General features: G+C 41.5%; 1 protein-coding gene and 1 long non-coding RNA gene across 4 annotated transcripts in view; one reads left to right on the plus strand and one right to left on the minus strand.

Annotated features, from left to right (window-relative positions):
- LOC108963021 (uncharacterized) overlaps positions 1 to 11,707 on the plus strand; it is a 24,621-nt gene extending 12,914 nt beyond the window's left edge. The window contains exons 2-4 of the long non-coding RNA XR_001991748.3: positions 2,546 to 2,587; positions 11,009 to 11,125; positions 11,249 to 11,707. This is a non-coding gene — a long non-coding RNA (uncharacterized LOC108963021). The remainder of the gene's footprint in view (positions 1 to 2,545; positions 2,588 to 11,008; positions 11,126 to 11,248) is intronic.
- Positions 1 to 15,553, minus strand: part of BRCA1 (BRCA1 DNA repair associated) — a 21,603-nt gene extending 6,050 nt beyond the window's left edge. For 2 of the 3 annotated variants that reach the window (XM_030230925.2, XM_030230927.2), the window contains exons 1-14: positions 14,543 to 14,631; positions 14,026 to 14,079; positions 12,868 to 12,948; positions 12,254 to 12,342; positions 11,749 to 11,894; positions 10,649 to 10,748; positions 9,718 to 9,763; positions 9,114 to 9,256; positions 5,348 to 8,656; positions 4,582 to 4,667; positions 2,512 to 2,690; positions 2,174 to 2,340; positions 1,386 to 1,711; positions 693 to 780 (exon numbers count right to left, since the gene is read on the minus strand). In XM_030230925.2, the coding sequence (XP_030086785.2) occupies positions 693 to 780; positions 1,386 to 1,711; positions 2,174 to 2,340; positions 2,512 to 2,690; positions 4,582 to 4,667; positions 5,348 to 8,656; positions 9,114 to 9,256; positions 9,718 to 9,763; positions 10,649 to 10,748; positions 11,749 to 11,894; positions 12,254 to 12,342; positions 12,868 to 12,948; positions 14,026 to 14,079; positions 14,543 to 14,622 (4,894 nt within the window). In that variant the 5' untranslated portion in view covers positions 14,623 to 14,631. Of the gene's footprint in view, positions 1 to 692; positions 781 to 1,385; positions 1,712 to 2,173; positions 2,341 to 2,511; positions 2,691 to 4,581; positions 4,668 to 5,347; positions 8,657 to 9,113; positions 9,257 to 9,717; positions 9,764 to 10,648; positions 10,752 to 11,748; positions 11,895 to 12,253; positions 12,343 to 12,867; positions 12,949 to 14,025; positions 14,080 to 14,542; positions 14,643 to 15,065 lie in introns of those variants that run through there. The other variant, XM_009096489.4, reaches the window with a different exon arrangement.
- Between the last annotated feature and the right edge of the window lie 257 nt (positions 15,554 to 15,810).

The raw sequence follows: 15,810 nt of genomic DNA on the forward strand, positions 1-15,810 counted from the left end.
AACCACAGAGACCAATCCCAGATCCACCTGCTGCACCCACAGCAGCAGATAAGAATTGTTTGCATTTTGTTCCTGAGGCCTCTCAGCTTCTCAGGAGGAAAAATCCTAAGGAAAGGATTTTTCATAAAAAATGTCAGTGACACACTAGCAAAAAACCACAGCTCAGGGTAGCAAAGATGTTTGCTTTTACATAGAGATAAGTGCAGCAACAAAACATCACAACTATACAAAGGTTCCAAAAATCCACTGTCATCCTACTAAACTGAAGGAAATGAGCAGAAATTATTCACATGTATTGTGAACCCTTTTAAAATTATTCTATAAAGATAAGAGGCAAGAAAAGCATGATTTCTTCGGGAACTATCTTTGTTTCTTTTTGGTTGGTTCTGAACTACTTCACACTAGTGTGCTGTCAACACCTGAACACTGTGAGCAAAGAGCTGAAGAAACAAACAGCAAGTAACATTAACTTTGAATTACACAAGGGAAAACATGCCCTCACACTTTTCCTCTGAAACACAATGAGAAAACTCACAAGGTTAAACAAAAAACTTGCAGTAGAGAAAACAATCAATACCTTTTCCTCAAACTTATTAAATGTATTACTGAGCTGTCTGCTTGTTGTTTAAACTGAAGGTAAAATTCTGTGTGGTCTGTCAAGAGAGGATTTGGTCCCCCAGCTCCCAACAAACCTGTTCTCATGATGACATGGGTTGTTCCTTCAGTAATCTGATTAGATAAAGTGCTCTGAGTTTTTTTCACAAACTTCTGGACCACCAACTGAAAAGTGGTTAAGAAAATAATAGTTAGCAACAGTTTTAACCCCCACAACAGCCCCAGTTTTTAGGAGCATAATGTAAGAGCATAGTTACTTTAAAGTGCCAGTTTTATGTGCTGGCACACAGAAAATACTTTTAGTTTTGGCACCATTCAACAGACTAAAGTAATGCAGAGCTCTTGGTGTGTGTTTTATCACCTAAAAGCCAAATCCTTCTGGAAACCGAGTGCAAAACCAGGTTTATTAGCAACTCAGAATTCCTACTTGCAAAATGCTCTCTATGGATCAGAAATTGGGTGAGGCAGCATCATCTGAGAACACTGACTGGACCAAACACCCCCAGCCCCTCCTCAGCCCCAAGGCTTTCTACAAGGCTTTGCAATCCTTTATTTCCCTCCCAGACATCAGGGATTGTTTAACAAGTTCAAATCTCACTGAGCCTAACAGAGCCATTACAGGCAGCATCCTCCCAGCTTCAGGAGTGATAAAGTCTGACTGCAATTCCTGCAAGATCAGTTTTATCACACTTAGAGATCTCTCTATTGAGGATTTTAGTGGTAATCGGGAATTATTAACTACTGATCTCCAAATTCTGAAATCCACTTACATGCTCACTGTGATTCAGACCTGAGACCACAATGGACATTTTTTTCCTCTTGGTCCCCACTGGATTTGTAGCTTTTTCTTTCCCAGTTGAATTGTGCAGAAGAGGCACAGGAAAACATTCACTGCTCTTCAATTTGTGTCCTGGGCCACAGCTTTTCTCAGTGTTCTGAGCCATGACAGGCCCAGCTGTGGCTTCAGCAGTTTGAGGGGTAAAAAGCCTCACAGAGGAGGAAGAGTTATCTGGGCTCTGGGTCTCACTTCCAAAAAGATCTGATGAGACAGATGCACTCTTTGGTCTGCTCTCAGGTTTCTGCTCCTCTGCATTTTCTGAAGGAAACAAGAAATTACTCCTTAAGAAAACTGCATTTTTCTTGTAGTCATGGCAGAAGGTTGTTGCTCTTTCTTTTAGGTTTAAATTCTGCAGTTATTTCCTCTCCTTTTGTGTTTATTACTTCATCTTTGCCTCCAACATAACTTTTTCCTGATCTATAGACAAGACACTAGAATACCTGTGGAACTTTGAGCAGCATGTTTGTCAAATTGTCTGAATTTAGAAGTGAGACAGAAAAACTCCTGTTAGTGTCAGAAAGCTGTCACACCCCATTTGATGGGCAGCCACACAGCTGGGCTACCAAAGCAGCAACACCTTTTTCAAATGATCAGGAACATATAAATTCAAATCATGGATTTACAGGAAAAAGTTGTATCTTGCTGATATATAAAACATGAAAAGAACAGGAGAAAAGCACCAGAAATCCAAAAGCACTGGGTTTTTCTCTTCAATGTTACCTGCTTCAGGCTGGCACTGCCTGGGTTCCTGCACTGCCTCCTGCACAGGTTTTGTCTTTTCAGAGGGAGTTTTGTTCTTCAGAGCACTGTAACACTCAGGGCCTTTCTCCAGATCTGATCTCTTCCTTAAAGAGGATTTAGAAGCTGAAAGCAACAATTCTGGAGACCTTGAGAGAGGGAAACTGATTTTAATACCCTTTTCACTCTTTTAAGCATCAGAAAAACATAGCAACAGTGAAATTATTGTAATTTCCCAGAAGCTCAGAGACACTTAAGATTTTTGTTTTTAAATAAAAATTAAGAAATAAACCCCCAAAACTCCAAACAAAACTACTGACCTGTTATTTTCTTCTCTTGTTTGATCCATTTCAGATGCTGCTTCAGTACTGGGATGTGGCAGTTCCTTCTGGACAGGTAAAACCTCACAGCTCTGGCTCCCATTCTGCTTCAGCACTGCTTCAAGTGCAGCCATTTCTTGCTGAAGTTTTTTCAGGCTGTTTTGCATTGCATTCTTTTGCTGCAAAGGAGCACAAGGATGCCAACATAAGCAAACTCAGGATTCATTTCTTTAACAAACACTTGAAAATTACAAATAGCAAAATGGTTTTGAATTAAGCTTTTGCCACACGTTGCAAAGGTGACTGTGGCGCTTTTGCTGTAACAAATAGTGCACACATCCAGAATCAGAAGCAAAACCACCCAAACAATCACACATTCATTTTGCCAGTCATGTTATTTCAGTTTAATCAATCAGAAAACAACACAATTCCTGCACAAATTTATTTGAAAATAATTCTGCCCAAAATCCACTAGTAGCTCAATCCATGATGTTCATTATTAAATTTTAAATTGAATCTTCATTTTCCACAGTTACTAAAAGCCTCAAAGATCATTTAAAGGACTAAAACATTTCATAATATTCTTCCTTATGTTCCTCCTCAAAAATTATATTACATGATCAAAACCATGCCATGGGCAGATCCTCATAAGAACAGCTCAAAGGGTTTCAAAAGCCCTTTTTAAAAACCCAAACCCTTTACATGATGAAGCAGTTTGCACAGAACTGAATATTTCATTTGTAACTCCAGCACTGGCCCCGTGTGGAGCCTCTTTGTACTGACCCCATAAAAGCTCCCAAGCAAACAGAAAACCATCACCACAGCACAAACCCAAATCCCACAGCCCCAGGGCCATTAATCATCCAGCCTGGGCACATCCCAGTATCTCCATCCATGAGGCTACAGGAGGAACAGGGTCCTGCCAGCGGCACATTTCAAGCACAGAAATTAAATTCATTTTTTTTTGGACACACATAAAGCCCATAGGGCTGAAAATGCTGAAGAGAGAGTTGGCATAAGAGTTATCTTAAAGTCACACAGGACAAAGGAAAACCCCAAAACAAAATAAAAAATCCCCAAGCCCCTAACCCTCAGCTGAACCCCCAGCCCAAATCAATAAAGACGCCCATGAAGCACAACAATTAAATTCACATTTTTTTTAGACATACATAAAGCCCACAGGGCTGAAAATGCTGAAGAGAGAGTTGGCATAAGAGTTATCTTAAAGTCACACAGGACAAAGGAAAACCCCAAAACAAAATAAAAAATCCCCAAGCCCCTAACCCTCAGCTGAACCCCCATCCCAAATCACCCAATACACCCATAGAGCACAAATACTAAATTCACTTTTTTTTTTTGGACATACATGAAGCCCACAGGGCTGGTAGTGCTGAAGAAAGAGTTGGCATAAGACCTTCCTTAAAGTCACACAGGACAAAGAAAACCTCAAAGCAAAACAAAAAAAAATCCCAAGCCTCTAACCCTCAGTTTGATTTCTCTACTTCTCTTTATCAGAATCCCCAGCCCAAATCACCCAATACATAAAGTCAGGCCACTGAGCAGCATTCAGAATTTGAACAGCAGACAAAAAATAAACTGCTAGACACACCTTTGATCAGACACTGCCTGCTGGGACTTGCACCTATAGTGCTCTAATATGGAATTATTTGATTTAATCTTTACACAGAGGAGATAAGTCTCTGCTTCTAAAGATCATATTGTAATAAATCTGCTCCTTATCACCAAATTCTTATCTATTCCTATCATTAAAGGTTTTAATATAGGGAGCTGACATTTCCAGCACTGGCCAAGTGTGGAGATGCATTAATTAGCATCTCCCATAATTATAGCACACAATAAGCTGTGGCCATTGCAGTGTAAGGTCACCAGGGGAGGAAAAGATGGACAAATAATGGCAGAGAAGCAGCTCTACAGTTCCTCATTAGTTATTTTTTTTGAAGTAATTTAGTGATAAAGAATTATGATGAAAGGAATTTTCCACTGTATTCACAGCTTGCTTATCTCCTGGAATGCAAGCTGCTTCTGCACTCAGTGCATGAGCTCACTCACCTGTGTGGTGAGGATTTCACCCTGAGAGAAAGCTCCACAGGAATCTTCCACAATACTTATTTCACTGTCAGACCCAGAAGCTTCACCTTGAAGAAGGTGGGAAAAAAAAAACCGTTGGGTTAAAGAAAAAACTCCACCAAACAACAACAAACCAACCAACTAACATTATCCATAATTTCTTAGCATGTGGAAGTTTTAGAGAACTAAAAATTATGGCACTAAAGTGGCAAGTTTTGAAAGTGTTAAAATTAGGACAGATTTCCTTTAAGTGAATATTTCAAAGACTACCATGTCACACACATGACAAAGCAAACAGAATTCAGTGTTTCAACAGAATTCTCTTTCAACAGGGATGAAAGAGTCCTGAACATTTACAAAGGCCATAAAAAAGGCAAAATATTCACTAAAAAATTCTACAGCCAATTTCAACAAACATTTCATCTGGGGAAAAAGCTTGGATGGGCTGGGATTTTGCAGACAATGCAAATATCCCATGGCAGTAAGAGAACCAGCACTTCCCTCAAACATGAATTCCCTCAGAGTCTCTAATGCCCAATCTGTTCACTTGTGCTCTGAACAAAGAACATTGGAAGAATATAATGTTCAGGAAATAAACCACTGAGGGGTTTTTGTTTGATTAGGATTGATACATTCTTTTAGAAGAGCAAGCACCCCTTAAATACAGAACAAAATTTCCATGCACACACCAAAAACTTGCTGTAAGGACATTTTAAACAGCTGCAGAGAGAAATATCTTGGTTTGTACCTAGATTTGCTCCCTTGTCTGGGTCTTCTTGGCTCTCATCCTTGGTTTCCTTCAGCCCTCCACTAGAATTCTGAGAAGTTTCTTTACTGTCATTTACACTGCTCATTTGTTTGTCCACCTGTGCTTGTGGTAAATGTTTGTTCAGCTCTTGTGCTCCATTAAGTGATTCCTCAGACATGTTGGATTGGGAAGAAAATAAGTTGATAGAGCATTCTGACTCCTGGCTTGGTGAAGCACACACAGGACCTAGGGCAGCTTCTGGCACTTTCTGCTCAACATTGCCATCGTGGCTGACACTGAGGGGCAGCCCTCTGGGGCTCCCTGGACACTCTGCCCCTGCAGACTCCACCACAGAAGCCATTTGTTTATCAGTCTGCAAAGGTGTGCTTGCTGATCTGCTGAAGATGAATGCCCTGAAGCATGGCAGCTCCTCATCCTCACAGGACTCTTCATCTGAAGATGGCAGTTTCTGCACTCGCCTGCGAGACCTGGGAGCACCTCGAGGCCTTGCCTTAGAGCTTGCACTTGTGCTCTGCAGCTCTGCACCGTCACTTTTCACAAACACTGCAGATTGCTCTTTCCTATCAGTTTCACATAGGCTGCTGTTCTCAATGTCAGTGTCAGAGCACAGCAAGGCATTGGGGGTTTCAGACAAACCTGTAAGATCACAGTTCTCCCCAAGAGGTTCTTCCAGAGCCTCTGCAGCTGAACACTCAGGCACTGCTGGGCTAACGCTTTGGGCTGCTTCTTCTTCATTCCCCTTTACATGTTTTCTTTCTCTTTTGCTCCTTTTTGTCCTAGTGACTTCACAGCTGAGTTCAGCAGGGCTTTGCTGACAAGTTGCAGAACAAATTGATGTGGATTGGAAATGTAAAATTGATCCTGTGCCATCAACAACTTCAGTCCTTCCTGCCTGATTGCTTTCTGAACTGAAGCTGTTTTCCTGGCCTGTGTTTAAATCATTTTGTCTGGAATCGTGCTCCTCTGTGTTACTCTGATCACTCTGGCTTCCATCACTTTCAATGGGATTCTGTCTCAACTCGTTTTCTGTCCCTATCTCATTTGACACTGGCATTTCATTGCCCTGCTCCTCTTGCAGCAATCCACTGTGCTCAGTCTGAGCAGTTCCTGCTCTTGCTGGTGTCAGAGTCCCTTCCTCTGCAGCCTGTGAAATGCCATCCCTGTGCTCTCCTGTGCTGACAGCAAAGCAAGGCACAGGATCAACTCGTGCACACTCACAGGTTTTAAGCTCCTCTTTCTCAGAAACCCTGCTCAAGTTTTGATCAGCTTTCTCCTCTTGCTGTAATTGCTTGTTAGCCTTATTTTCTACCTGAGCAGCACATGATAGATGGAAGGTTTCAGAAGGAGGATCCTCCACTGCACGAGTCTGAAAAAGGCTGAAGGAGGAGCGCTTGGGATGCCTGAATATATTCCTTAGATATTGTGTGTCCAAGTCACTGTCTTCAGCTTCCTTAGTCAATTCCAAAACATTTTTAGCCACTGGCAACTTCTCAGCTTTGAAGTCCTCTGGAACACCTTCTGAATCATGCTCACATTCTGGGGGAGCAGCAGTAGGTGATTCAGTCACCTCCTCAGTCTGGGGAGAGGCAGTTTGCCCAGCAGACAGTGAAGGAAGCTGTAGGAGGAGAGGGCTACCAAGTATTTCATTGTCTTGAGAACCTGTATCAGGCACAGTGGAACCACAGTTTGAAGGCAAACGTGAAGGACTGAACAGACTCCTTCCACATTCTGCAGTGTCAGATAAATTCTTTTGATTAACCTGCACTTCATTTGCTTGCAGATCACCTCCCTCCAAATTAGTGACTGGCCTGTAACTCAGCTTATCTTGAGGCTCACACAGGTCTCTGCACTCAGCAGAGTGAGCTGCCACATTCCTTTGGTCTCTAGAGACAGACCTTCCATGACCACTGTTATTTCTGGCTCCCTTTACTCCTTTCCTTGTTTCTTTTGCCATTTCCTCAGACAGTAACTGAAGCCTTCTGCTGTGTCTGACTGGGTTTTGCTCAGGATCAGCCTTCCTGGGCTCTCCACTGCTTGGGTAGCTGTCAATCTGTGGCTCAGCTGGATCAGGGAAAACAGAGCCTCTGTCCACCACTAACTGTAGAGCACACATGGTTCTGCTAGAATGCCTGCATCTTTTTGCTGCAGAACTTCTCTTTTTGGTGCTTTTCTGATCACAGTTATACATTTCTGGTTCCCCATCACAGTGCTTGGCAGTGACCTTCTCAGTGGCTTTCTTCCACGTGCACTCTCCTCCTTCCTCAGCTTCTGGTAATGTATTATTTGCTCTATTCTGAGAGAGGTTACTCTCATTAACAGCAGCACTTTCATCACATCTTTTCTTTTCAGCATCTCCAAGTCCCCCATTAACACTTTGAGGGTCCCCATCTGCCTTTTCTGTGTCTTTTTTCTTGATGAAATCCTCAGGCTGCAGGACACAGGCAGTCTTCCTCTTCCTTTTGAGTCTGCTTTTGCTGAAATCCTTCAGGCACTTAGCAGCAGCCACATCTTCCTTTTGTCTAGTAGGCAAAATGTCTCTCAAGGTACAAGGGGGATTTGATTTCCTCCCTCTCTTGTATGTTTTGCCAAATATTTTGTCTTTGATGTTTTCTGCTGTTTGTTTTGACCACCTCTTTCTTCCTTCCACTGTTGCAATTTCCATGGAATCTGCCATAGAGTCAGTCTTTGCTGAAATACAGGACTCTTTATCTGATAAACACAGATCTCCTACACCTGAAACATCAGCTGATGCAGCAGATTCATCCACTGAAGAACTGGAAGACAAAACCTCATTGCTTTTTGAAAACCATTCATTGACTTTCTGAATGCTCTGCTTCAGTCTCTTCTTGGAGACTTTATTCAGGGTGGCAGAGTGAAGTGTCTCTGCCTGAGGTAGCTCCTCCAGAGGAGGTTCCTTGTCCTGGGAAGAGTCATTCTCAGGTTCATACCCCGCTACAGCTTCCATGCTTTGCACATCAGTATCCATTTTCCTGCTTTTATCCAGCCTGCTCTCTGAGCTGTCTTCTAAATCAGACTCTTGGTGTTCACTGTTGTGCCGGCTTTGCTGTTCATCCATTTCTTCTGTGTCCTTTAGGAATGATGTGTCCCCATTCAGGGTGGGGCTGGCAGCCCCTGCTCTGTCACACTGCTCTGGGAGCAGCTCTGCAGCAAGAACATCCAAAGGAGAACTCTGGCATTCAGTCACTTTCACTTGGGCAGGTTTGGCACATTCAGTGATGCTCTGTATGCTTTTCTTGCTCAAACATTCCTTTGAGAAATCACCTTCACCTGTTAGATTTATAGGTGTAATCAATTATTAATCTCTATTTTACACACACAAGCACAAGTACAAGCTTAATGGCTACTTTGTTTAAAAAAACCTGCTCTTGTTTCCCCCCTAACCAGAATATTGCACTGCACAAATCTCCCTCTGGAGAAAGGCAGAAAGATCATATTACATGTTCTTCTTAATTTTGACATGAATTACTAGCCAGTGCTTTTTCATCTGCAATACAACTCACATAGAAGAGATTAAGTTTTGGACTTTTTCTTCCTTTCTGTTCCTGTGTAACAACATCCCCATTTTGTATCTAGGCTACAGAAACAGTCTTGTGTTAGCTGCAGGCATTAACAAAACTTCATGATACAAGACTGGAAGCATGTATTTGTATAAAAGTCATGTGAAATAAAAATGTTGTGGCCTTTTTCAGGCTTAATCACCTCTGTCACCAAAATAACAACACACCTAGGATATCTGGCAGTGTTATTTCTTTGGCCCACAGCTTGTCAGGCTGTGCATTACAAGACTTTTCATTCTCTTTCTCAGCACTCTCAAGTTCTTCCAGTCTTCCTTGAGAAGAAATCTGAGCTGCTCCTTTGTCCTCAAACCTGTTGGGAAAGGAAATCTACTCTCATTACAGATAAAACCATTAGAGACAGAATAGAAGATGATAATTATTTTTCCCTTTTTGCTCTCTGAAATAGTTTCTGGAGAAGTCCAACTGCACAATTGACACCACAACCTGATCTCTTCAGAGTAGCAGGCCATTTCTTTAAAAGATTCTCTTGTGCAATCCTAAATTTAACATTTACTTTCTAAAGCACAGTGCCTAGTTTTCTATAGAAGATCTAAGTCCACAAGAAAACATTTAGAAAAAAGCTTTAAAGCATGAAATATGGCAAGCTGTTGGAATTCAGCTCCCCATTCTACCCTCATGCCCTCAAAGGTGAAAAACATTTGTCTGCTTAAGAATGGTATCAGTCCTGTGCTAAGAAACTAGAACACAGGCAATGAGAATATTGAGCTAGTGTCTGTAGAAAATATGAATTCCTTAATCACCTTTACTTACCCAGTTTTGCTTGCCTGTTTAAAAAACTCTTCAGATGATTCAGAGCCTGAAAACAAATAATCTGTTACTCTGCTTGGAATGATTCAGGAAAAGGTGACTTGCCAGATTCACTGGTTATCTGAATATCTCACACACATGCCTACTCCTTTCTAGAGCTAGATGCTTTCACTTTTAGGCAGATAAAATACTTCACAATTGAACTTGGTTTTATCTGATTAGAATGATTTCCATGTACAACATCTATATGGCTCCAGCATCAAACTGTATTTAAACACAGTGACTGGTAACTAAGAGTTAATCACCTAAAAGTTACTTTCTAATTTCTAAATTTGTACAAAAACCAGCTACCAGTATTTAGAATTTTGAGCTGGAAGTCAGAGAAATATATTCAAATATCTCTCACAGAGCCTTTGATCCTGGCAGATGCAATAATGGAAAAAGTGAGGAAACAAACTCAATTCCTTCCTTGAAGGAACAGCATAAAAAATAAGTTATACATGGCATTTGTCTTTTTTCTCATAGCAGTCAGCACCTGATGAAATAAAATTCTGAAAAGCTAGGATAGATAGCAAAAAAATATTAATATCTCAAATAGATTTCATCCTCATCTCAAGCACTGGTGACAAGGTTTAGTACTCTTCAGAAAGCAGTGGTACCTTTAGCTGTAATTTTCTGCACATCTGTAAATACCTTCTCTGGATTGTGTACACCAAGGCTCAAAGGTTCACTACAGCAGCATTATTTGCCATTATATAATTATGTAAAAAACCCTTTTAATTAACCAACTTGGAATTGTCCATAATTTGTCTCTTTGTTGTAATTTTGTTAAGTAGAAATTAGTGTTTGTAAAGACTTTGAACATAATCACCTTTCATTACTTTGCAAGCATTGTACATAGGATCAGTTTGTGTGGATTTAGAACAGATCTTACCAAACTCTACAAAAGTACCCTTGTGAGAACCAGATTTCTGGGGTTTGTTTCTTGAGTGACACATTTTGGCATCTGGAAGCTGAATATTCACACTAGCTTCCTGCTGACAGGAAAACAGAAAGGAAGAGTTATTTACAACAGTGGGACATTAAAAAAAAATCATAGCTATTTAAATTTTAACAGGGTGCTGATATAAATACTTAGCAATGTGCATTGGGAGCTTCTATGCACAAGAGAAGTGATTTATCATATTGACAGCAGTGATGAAATGTGTCAACAGAAACAATGCATCATGCACTGAACAGATCAAATCATGAACAGCTTGATCTTACATTCTGTATTGTCCAACATTCTACTCAGCATTAAGCAGATGAAAACAGAAACACCATGCCATGGACAGTCACACACAGCAAACAGCCCAAGCTGGGCAATGCCTTGTGAATCCTAAGACAGAGCTGTGATCCTGCCCCTAAAAAGGTAAAAACCCTTTTGTTGCTCTGATTTTTAAAGTTTTTCTAAGCCTTCTGATGTTGACTTTTTTGTAGCAAACTTTCTCACACACTTTCTGTGAATAACTCATTGTTTTGCATTCTTTTATAGAGGAGGAGAATGACGGACTGTTGGTTTGTCCAGTCTCATTGGAGAAGTGGCACTGTCACCCTCCTATCCATTGTCACTTTTGGAAAACTGTAAATGTTGGAGTCAGAAAATAAACTTCCCTTTTTCTCTTCACCTTGAGAACGGCAGTGTGTGCCTGTGTTCTTTCGTGTCCTATAGTGACACCCTTTTACCAAAAAGGTAAAAACCCTAGACAGCCTCATGGAACAAGCAGGTGGAACAAGTTTTCAATCCTATTTCAGTAACAGACTGTGTTACGGCAATATTATGTATAAGTTCAGGTCATTTTATGTAAACATCCTTCTCAAGTAGGTCAGGAAGACAAAAATATACAAATATTATTGTCCAAATTACTCAGATCAAACAACAATCTGAGATCAGCTCCAAATCTCCTACTTCGTTCTTTTATGTGTATGCACTTATATACATTCCAAATGCATTTTTAAACAATCCACAAAAATAAAATGGGAAAAAGCAGTTACCAAGGTGAACTTTTCTTGTCCATTTCCTTTAGCACTTTTCCTCCTGTTTCTGAAGCCCTTACTCTGGATGACAGAACTTTCTTTACACAGGGACTCAGCAGCAGTGGCATCCGTGGATGTTTTAGGAAAGTGATGACTCTTTAAAACTAAAACATGTTATTAGGTAAAAAGAAAAAAATATTTTTACACTGAGAATGACTCAAGTATTATATATTAATGAAATAGACTCTGTGCACTTAGTGTATATACAGCTAAAATATGTTTATTCAAGAAAGAAATTTTGATGAATTATTTAGTCTGATTATTCTTTCTGAGCACTCTTCAAGTATAATTAAGATCTTGATCCTCCCAACTAATTTTCTCAACCAATTTTGGTTATATAGATAATCTACCAAGATCTAATTCAAGTTATTTTAGAATGGGATGCCTTTTAATAATCATGATATGTCAAAACATTATTTAAAAAAAACCAAACCAACTGGGGACATACATTCACAACACTTACACTTCACTCCAGTGTCAAGCTCAAAAGCATGGATAGTTTCCAACAGTCCTTCAATTAGTTGCTTAAATCTGGAATTTTCTTTCAGACTTCTGAAATAACACCAGCACTTCAGTTATTTTAAGACAAAAGAACGGGCTAACTATAAATATTTCTAGAATTTTGGCTGAACCAGATAAGGGGTAAAACTCCAAAGTGGAAGATGAGACAGGAAGAAATTGTTGCCATGGAAAATCAAATTCCCCCAAAGAACCATTACTGTGGGAATTGAAATTATCACAAAAGTGAGCACATCATTTTCTCATACAGGTTTAGCAGAGAGAAATCAGCTGCAAGGGTTAAACACCAATGTAGCACAGACACTTGTTGAGAGAGGTGCGTTCACCTGGAAAAAACTCACAAAGAGGCAAGATACTACATTTACTCCTTTAGAAATAGACAGCTTATTAAAAAACCCATTTTCTTTTGTATTCCTGAAGAAAAATAAATAAATAAAAATAAATAAAAATATTAAAAAAATAAATCTATTGTGCTAACATATTTTAAGCCTATTGTTAATCTTTCCTCAGAGCTCAACATCTCACCCTCCAGCCCTGTCACAAAGATGATTTCCTCACCTCTTGGTAACTTCAGACTTACACAGAGGACACTCCACCACACCTTTTTTCTTTTTGTTGATGAGTTTGAACATGCAGAATCTAGAAAGAAAAAACACTTGTGATGGTAACAGGAGAAGGGTAAAATTTCCCTAAAAGTCACTGTGCACATTCACCACTTAGTGAATCAAGGGTGCATTCCTGTTCTGGGGTTACAGTGAGTTAATTGATCCCCTTTGATGCATTTGAAAGTTGCAGTTCTCTCTTCTACAGAATTGAGTTTTCTCCTCAAGTAGCTACAGATAAAGTTACCAAAACACAGCATAAATACATGATTAGCACTGAAGAAACATATATGGCAACAAAAACCACTGTAAATGGAATGAAAAATTATATGGCAATAAAACCACTGCAATTGGAATGAGAAATTATATGGCAATAAAAACCACTGTAAATGGAATAAAAATTATAAACCTAAAACCATTCTATATGGAAATTAAAAATTTCTTTCTAGAAAGAAAAAACACTTGTGATGGTAACAAGAGAAAGATATTTTCCCTAAAAGTGACTATGCACATTCACCACTAAGTGAATCAAGGGTGCATTCCTGTTCTGGGGTTACAGTGAGTTAATTGATCCCCTTTGATGCATTTGAAAGTTGCAGTTCTCTCTTCTACAGAATTGAGTTTTTCCCCTCAAGTAGCTACACATAAACTTATCAAAACACAGCATAAACACATGATTAGTACTGAAGAAATATATATGGCAATAAAAAACAGTATAAATGGAATGAAAAATTATAAACCCAAAACCATTATATATGGAAATTAAAAATTTCTTTCTGGAAGGAAAGAACACTTGTGATGGTAACAAGAGAAGGATATTTTCCCTAAAAGTGACTATGCACATTCACCACTTAGTGAATCAAGAATGCTTTCCTGTTATGGTGTTAATTGATCAACTTTAACACCTTTTAAAGTTGCAGTTCTCTCTTCCACAGAATTGGTATTTTCACCTCAAGTAGCTGCACACGAAGTTACCAAAACACAGTATAAACACAGGATTAGCACTGAAGAAACATAATTAAAACTGGTATATATGGAATTAAAAATTATAAACCCCAAGCCATTATATATGGAAATTAAAAACTGCATTGCACTTGCAAGTTTTCAAACCTACCTGCAGAATATGTGATCACATTTTGTTGAAACAGGCTCTTGCACCACATCCAGGCTACAAAGAGGGAAACAAAAACAAGAGCACAGAGGTTTTAACAGAACCTTTGCTATTTCAGCATCTGTTTGCATTAAAGAAATGCGAGATATTAAATGAACATTAAATGCAACATTAAAGAATTACAGACCCCCTTTACCTTTCAGAGACAAGGGACAAAAGCCACACAGCTTTAGAAACAATCCCCTAATCCAATCAGATGTATTTTTTCCTCTCATTGAATAGAGGACTGACACATTCAGGGTTTATTAGAAAAGGAAAATATAGAACATAAGATCAAAATGTAAGTTTTTTCTTGCAGTTTCCCACTTGAGCCTTACAACACATCAATATATTTAGTTCTAAGCACAAATCTCTTTGTTTTCTGGTAAGCCATAGAACTGACAAAGCATTTTCAAAGAAATGAGAATAAAAAACCACACCTCCAAAAAATTAACCATACTAATATTGTTCTCGAACATACCATATCGGGCACTCCAAGTTCTTCTGCATAGCAGAGAGCACATTTTGTACTTGTCCAATAGTAATCACTGAGAAGTCCATCCTTCACATCCAAAAATAGTCTACAGAAAAAAAACCCCACAAACATTATCAGCTTTGTTTCTGCAAGAAATTCTGTTGTCTCCCACGACTATGCTCCCTCTCCCACGGCTCCGCTCCAAGTGCAGCATGGTATCAAATTAACATTTTACAGTACAGAGGGGTTCTTACTCTGAACGTTTGCAGTTAAAATCCCTCGAATTTTGTACCCAAAGGAGTGCCCAGAAAGGGTTTATTCAGATGAAACTCAGCAAGAGCACAAAGCAGCGAAAGCGAGGGGTTTGCTGGCTGGGAAAGGGGCAGAGCCGAGGGCAGACAGGTCATGCCAAGGAGCCAGGGCGGACCCACACGAGCCCGAGAGCCCACAGCGAACCCTGAAAACAAAGAGAAACCGGCTGGGACCGGCCCTGCAGCGAGGCCTGTCCTCAGGCTGAGGAGAAGCGTACCGGGACCGGGGAGGGAGAGCGGGCAGCGCCGGGGCCGGGGCGGGCAGTGCCAGGGCAGGGCTCGTGCCGCTGCGATCGGTGCCAGGCCGGTGCCGGTGCCAGGGCGGTCAGGGCAGGCGCGGTCAGTGCCAGGCCGGTGCCGGTGCCAGGGCGGTCAGGGCAGGGCTGGCGCGGTCAATGCCAGGGCAGCACCGGTGTCGGTGCGGTCAGCGCCCGGGCAGTGCCGGTGAGGTCCGGGCCGGTGCGGTCAGTGCCGAGCTGAGGCGGGTGCCGGTGTCGGTGCGGTCAGGGTCAGGCCGGTGCGGTCAGCACCAGGGCAGCGCCGGTGTCGGTGTGGTCAGTGCCAAGTCAGGGCCAGGCCAGGCCGGTGCCGGTGCCAGGGCGGTCAGGTCAGGGCCAGGCCATTGCGGCGCCGTGCCCGTCTCCCCTCAGCGCTCCCCGCGCCGCCTTTCGCGCCCTTCCCGCCCCGCCGCGCGCAGCCAATCCGGGGCCGCGGGGACGACGCGCGCCCCTGCAGCGCCCCCTGACGGGCTCCTTCCCCCCGGAGGGGCGGGGCCGAGCCGGCCTGCTGGGCTCTGATTGGCTCTGGTTGGCTCTGGTTGGCAGCTGATTGGCCGTCGTGACCACGTGATCCAGGCGTGCGCAGGCGCCGCCGCGGCGCAGTTGCCGGACGTGCGTGGCCGCGGTGCGCGCGCGCGCGCCCGGCTGTGTTTATTGTTGTTGTTCCGTGACCGCTCTGGCTCCG

This window comes from Serinus canaria, chromosome 27 (genome assembly GCF_022539315.1).
Source record: "Serinus canaria isolate serCan28SL12 chromosome 27, serCan2020, whole genome shotgun sequence".
NCBI classification, from domain to species: domain Eukaryota; kingdom Metazoa; phylum Chordata; class Aves; order Passeriformes; family Fringillidae; genus Serinus; species Serinus canaria.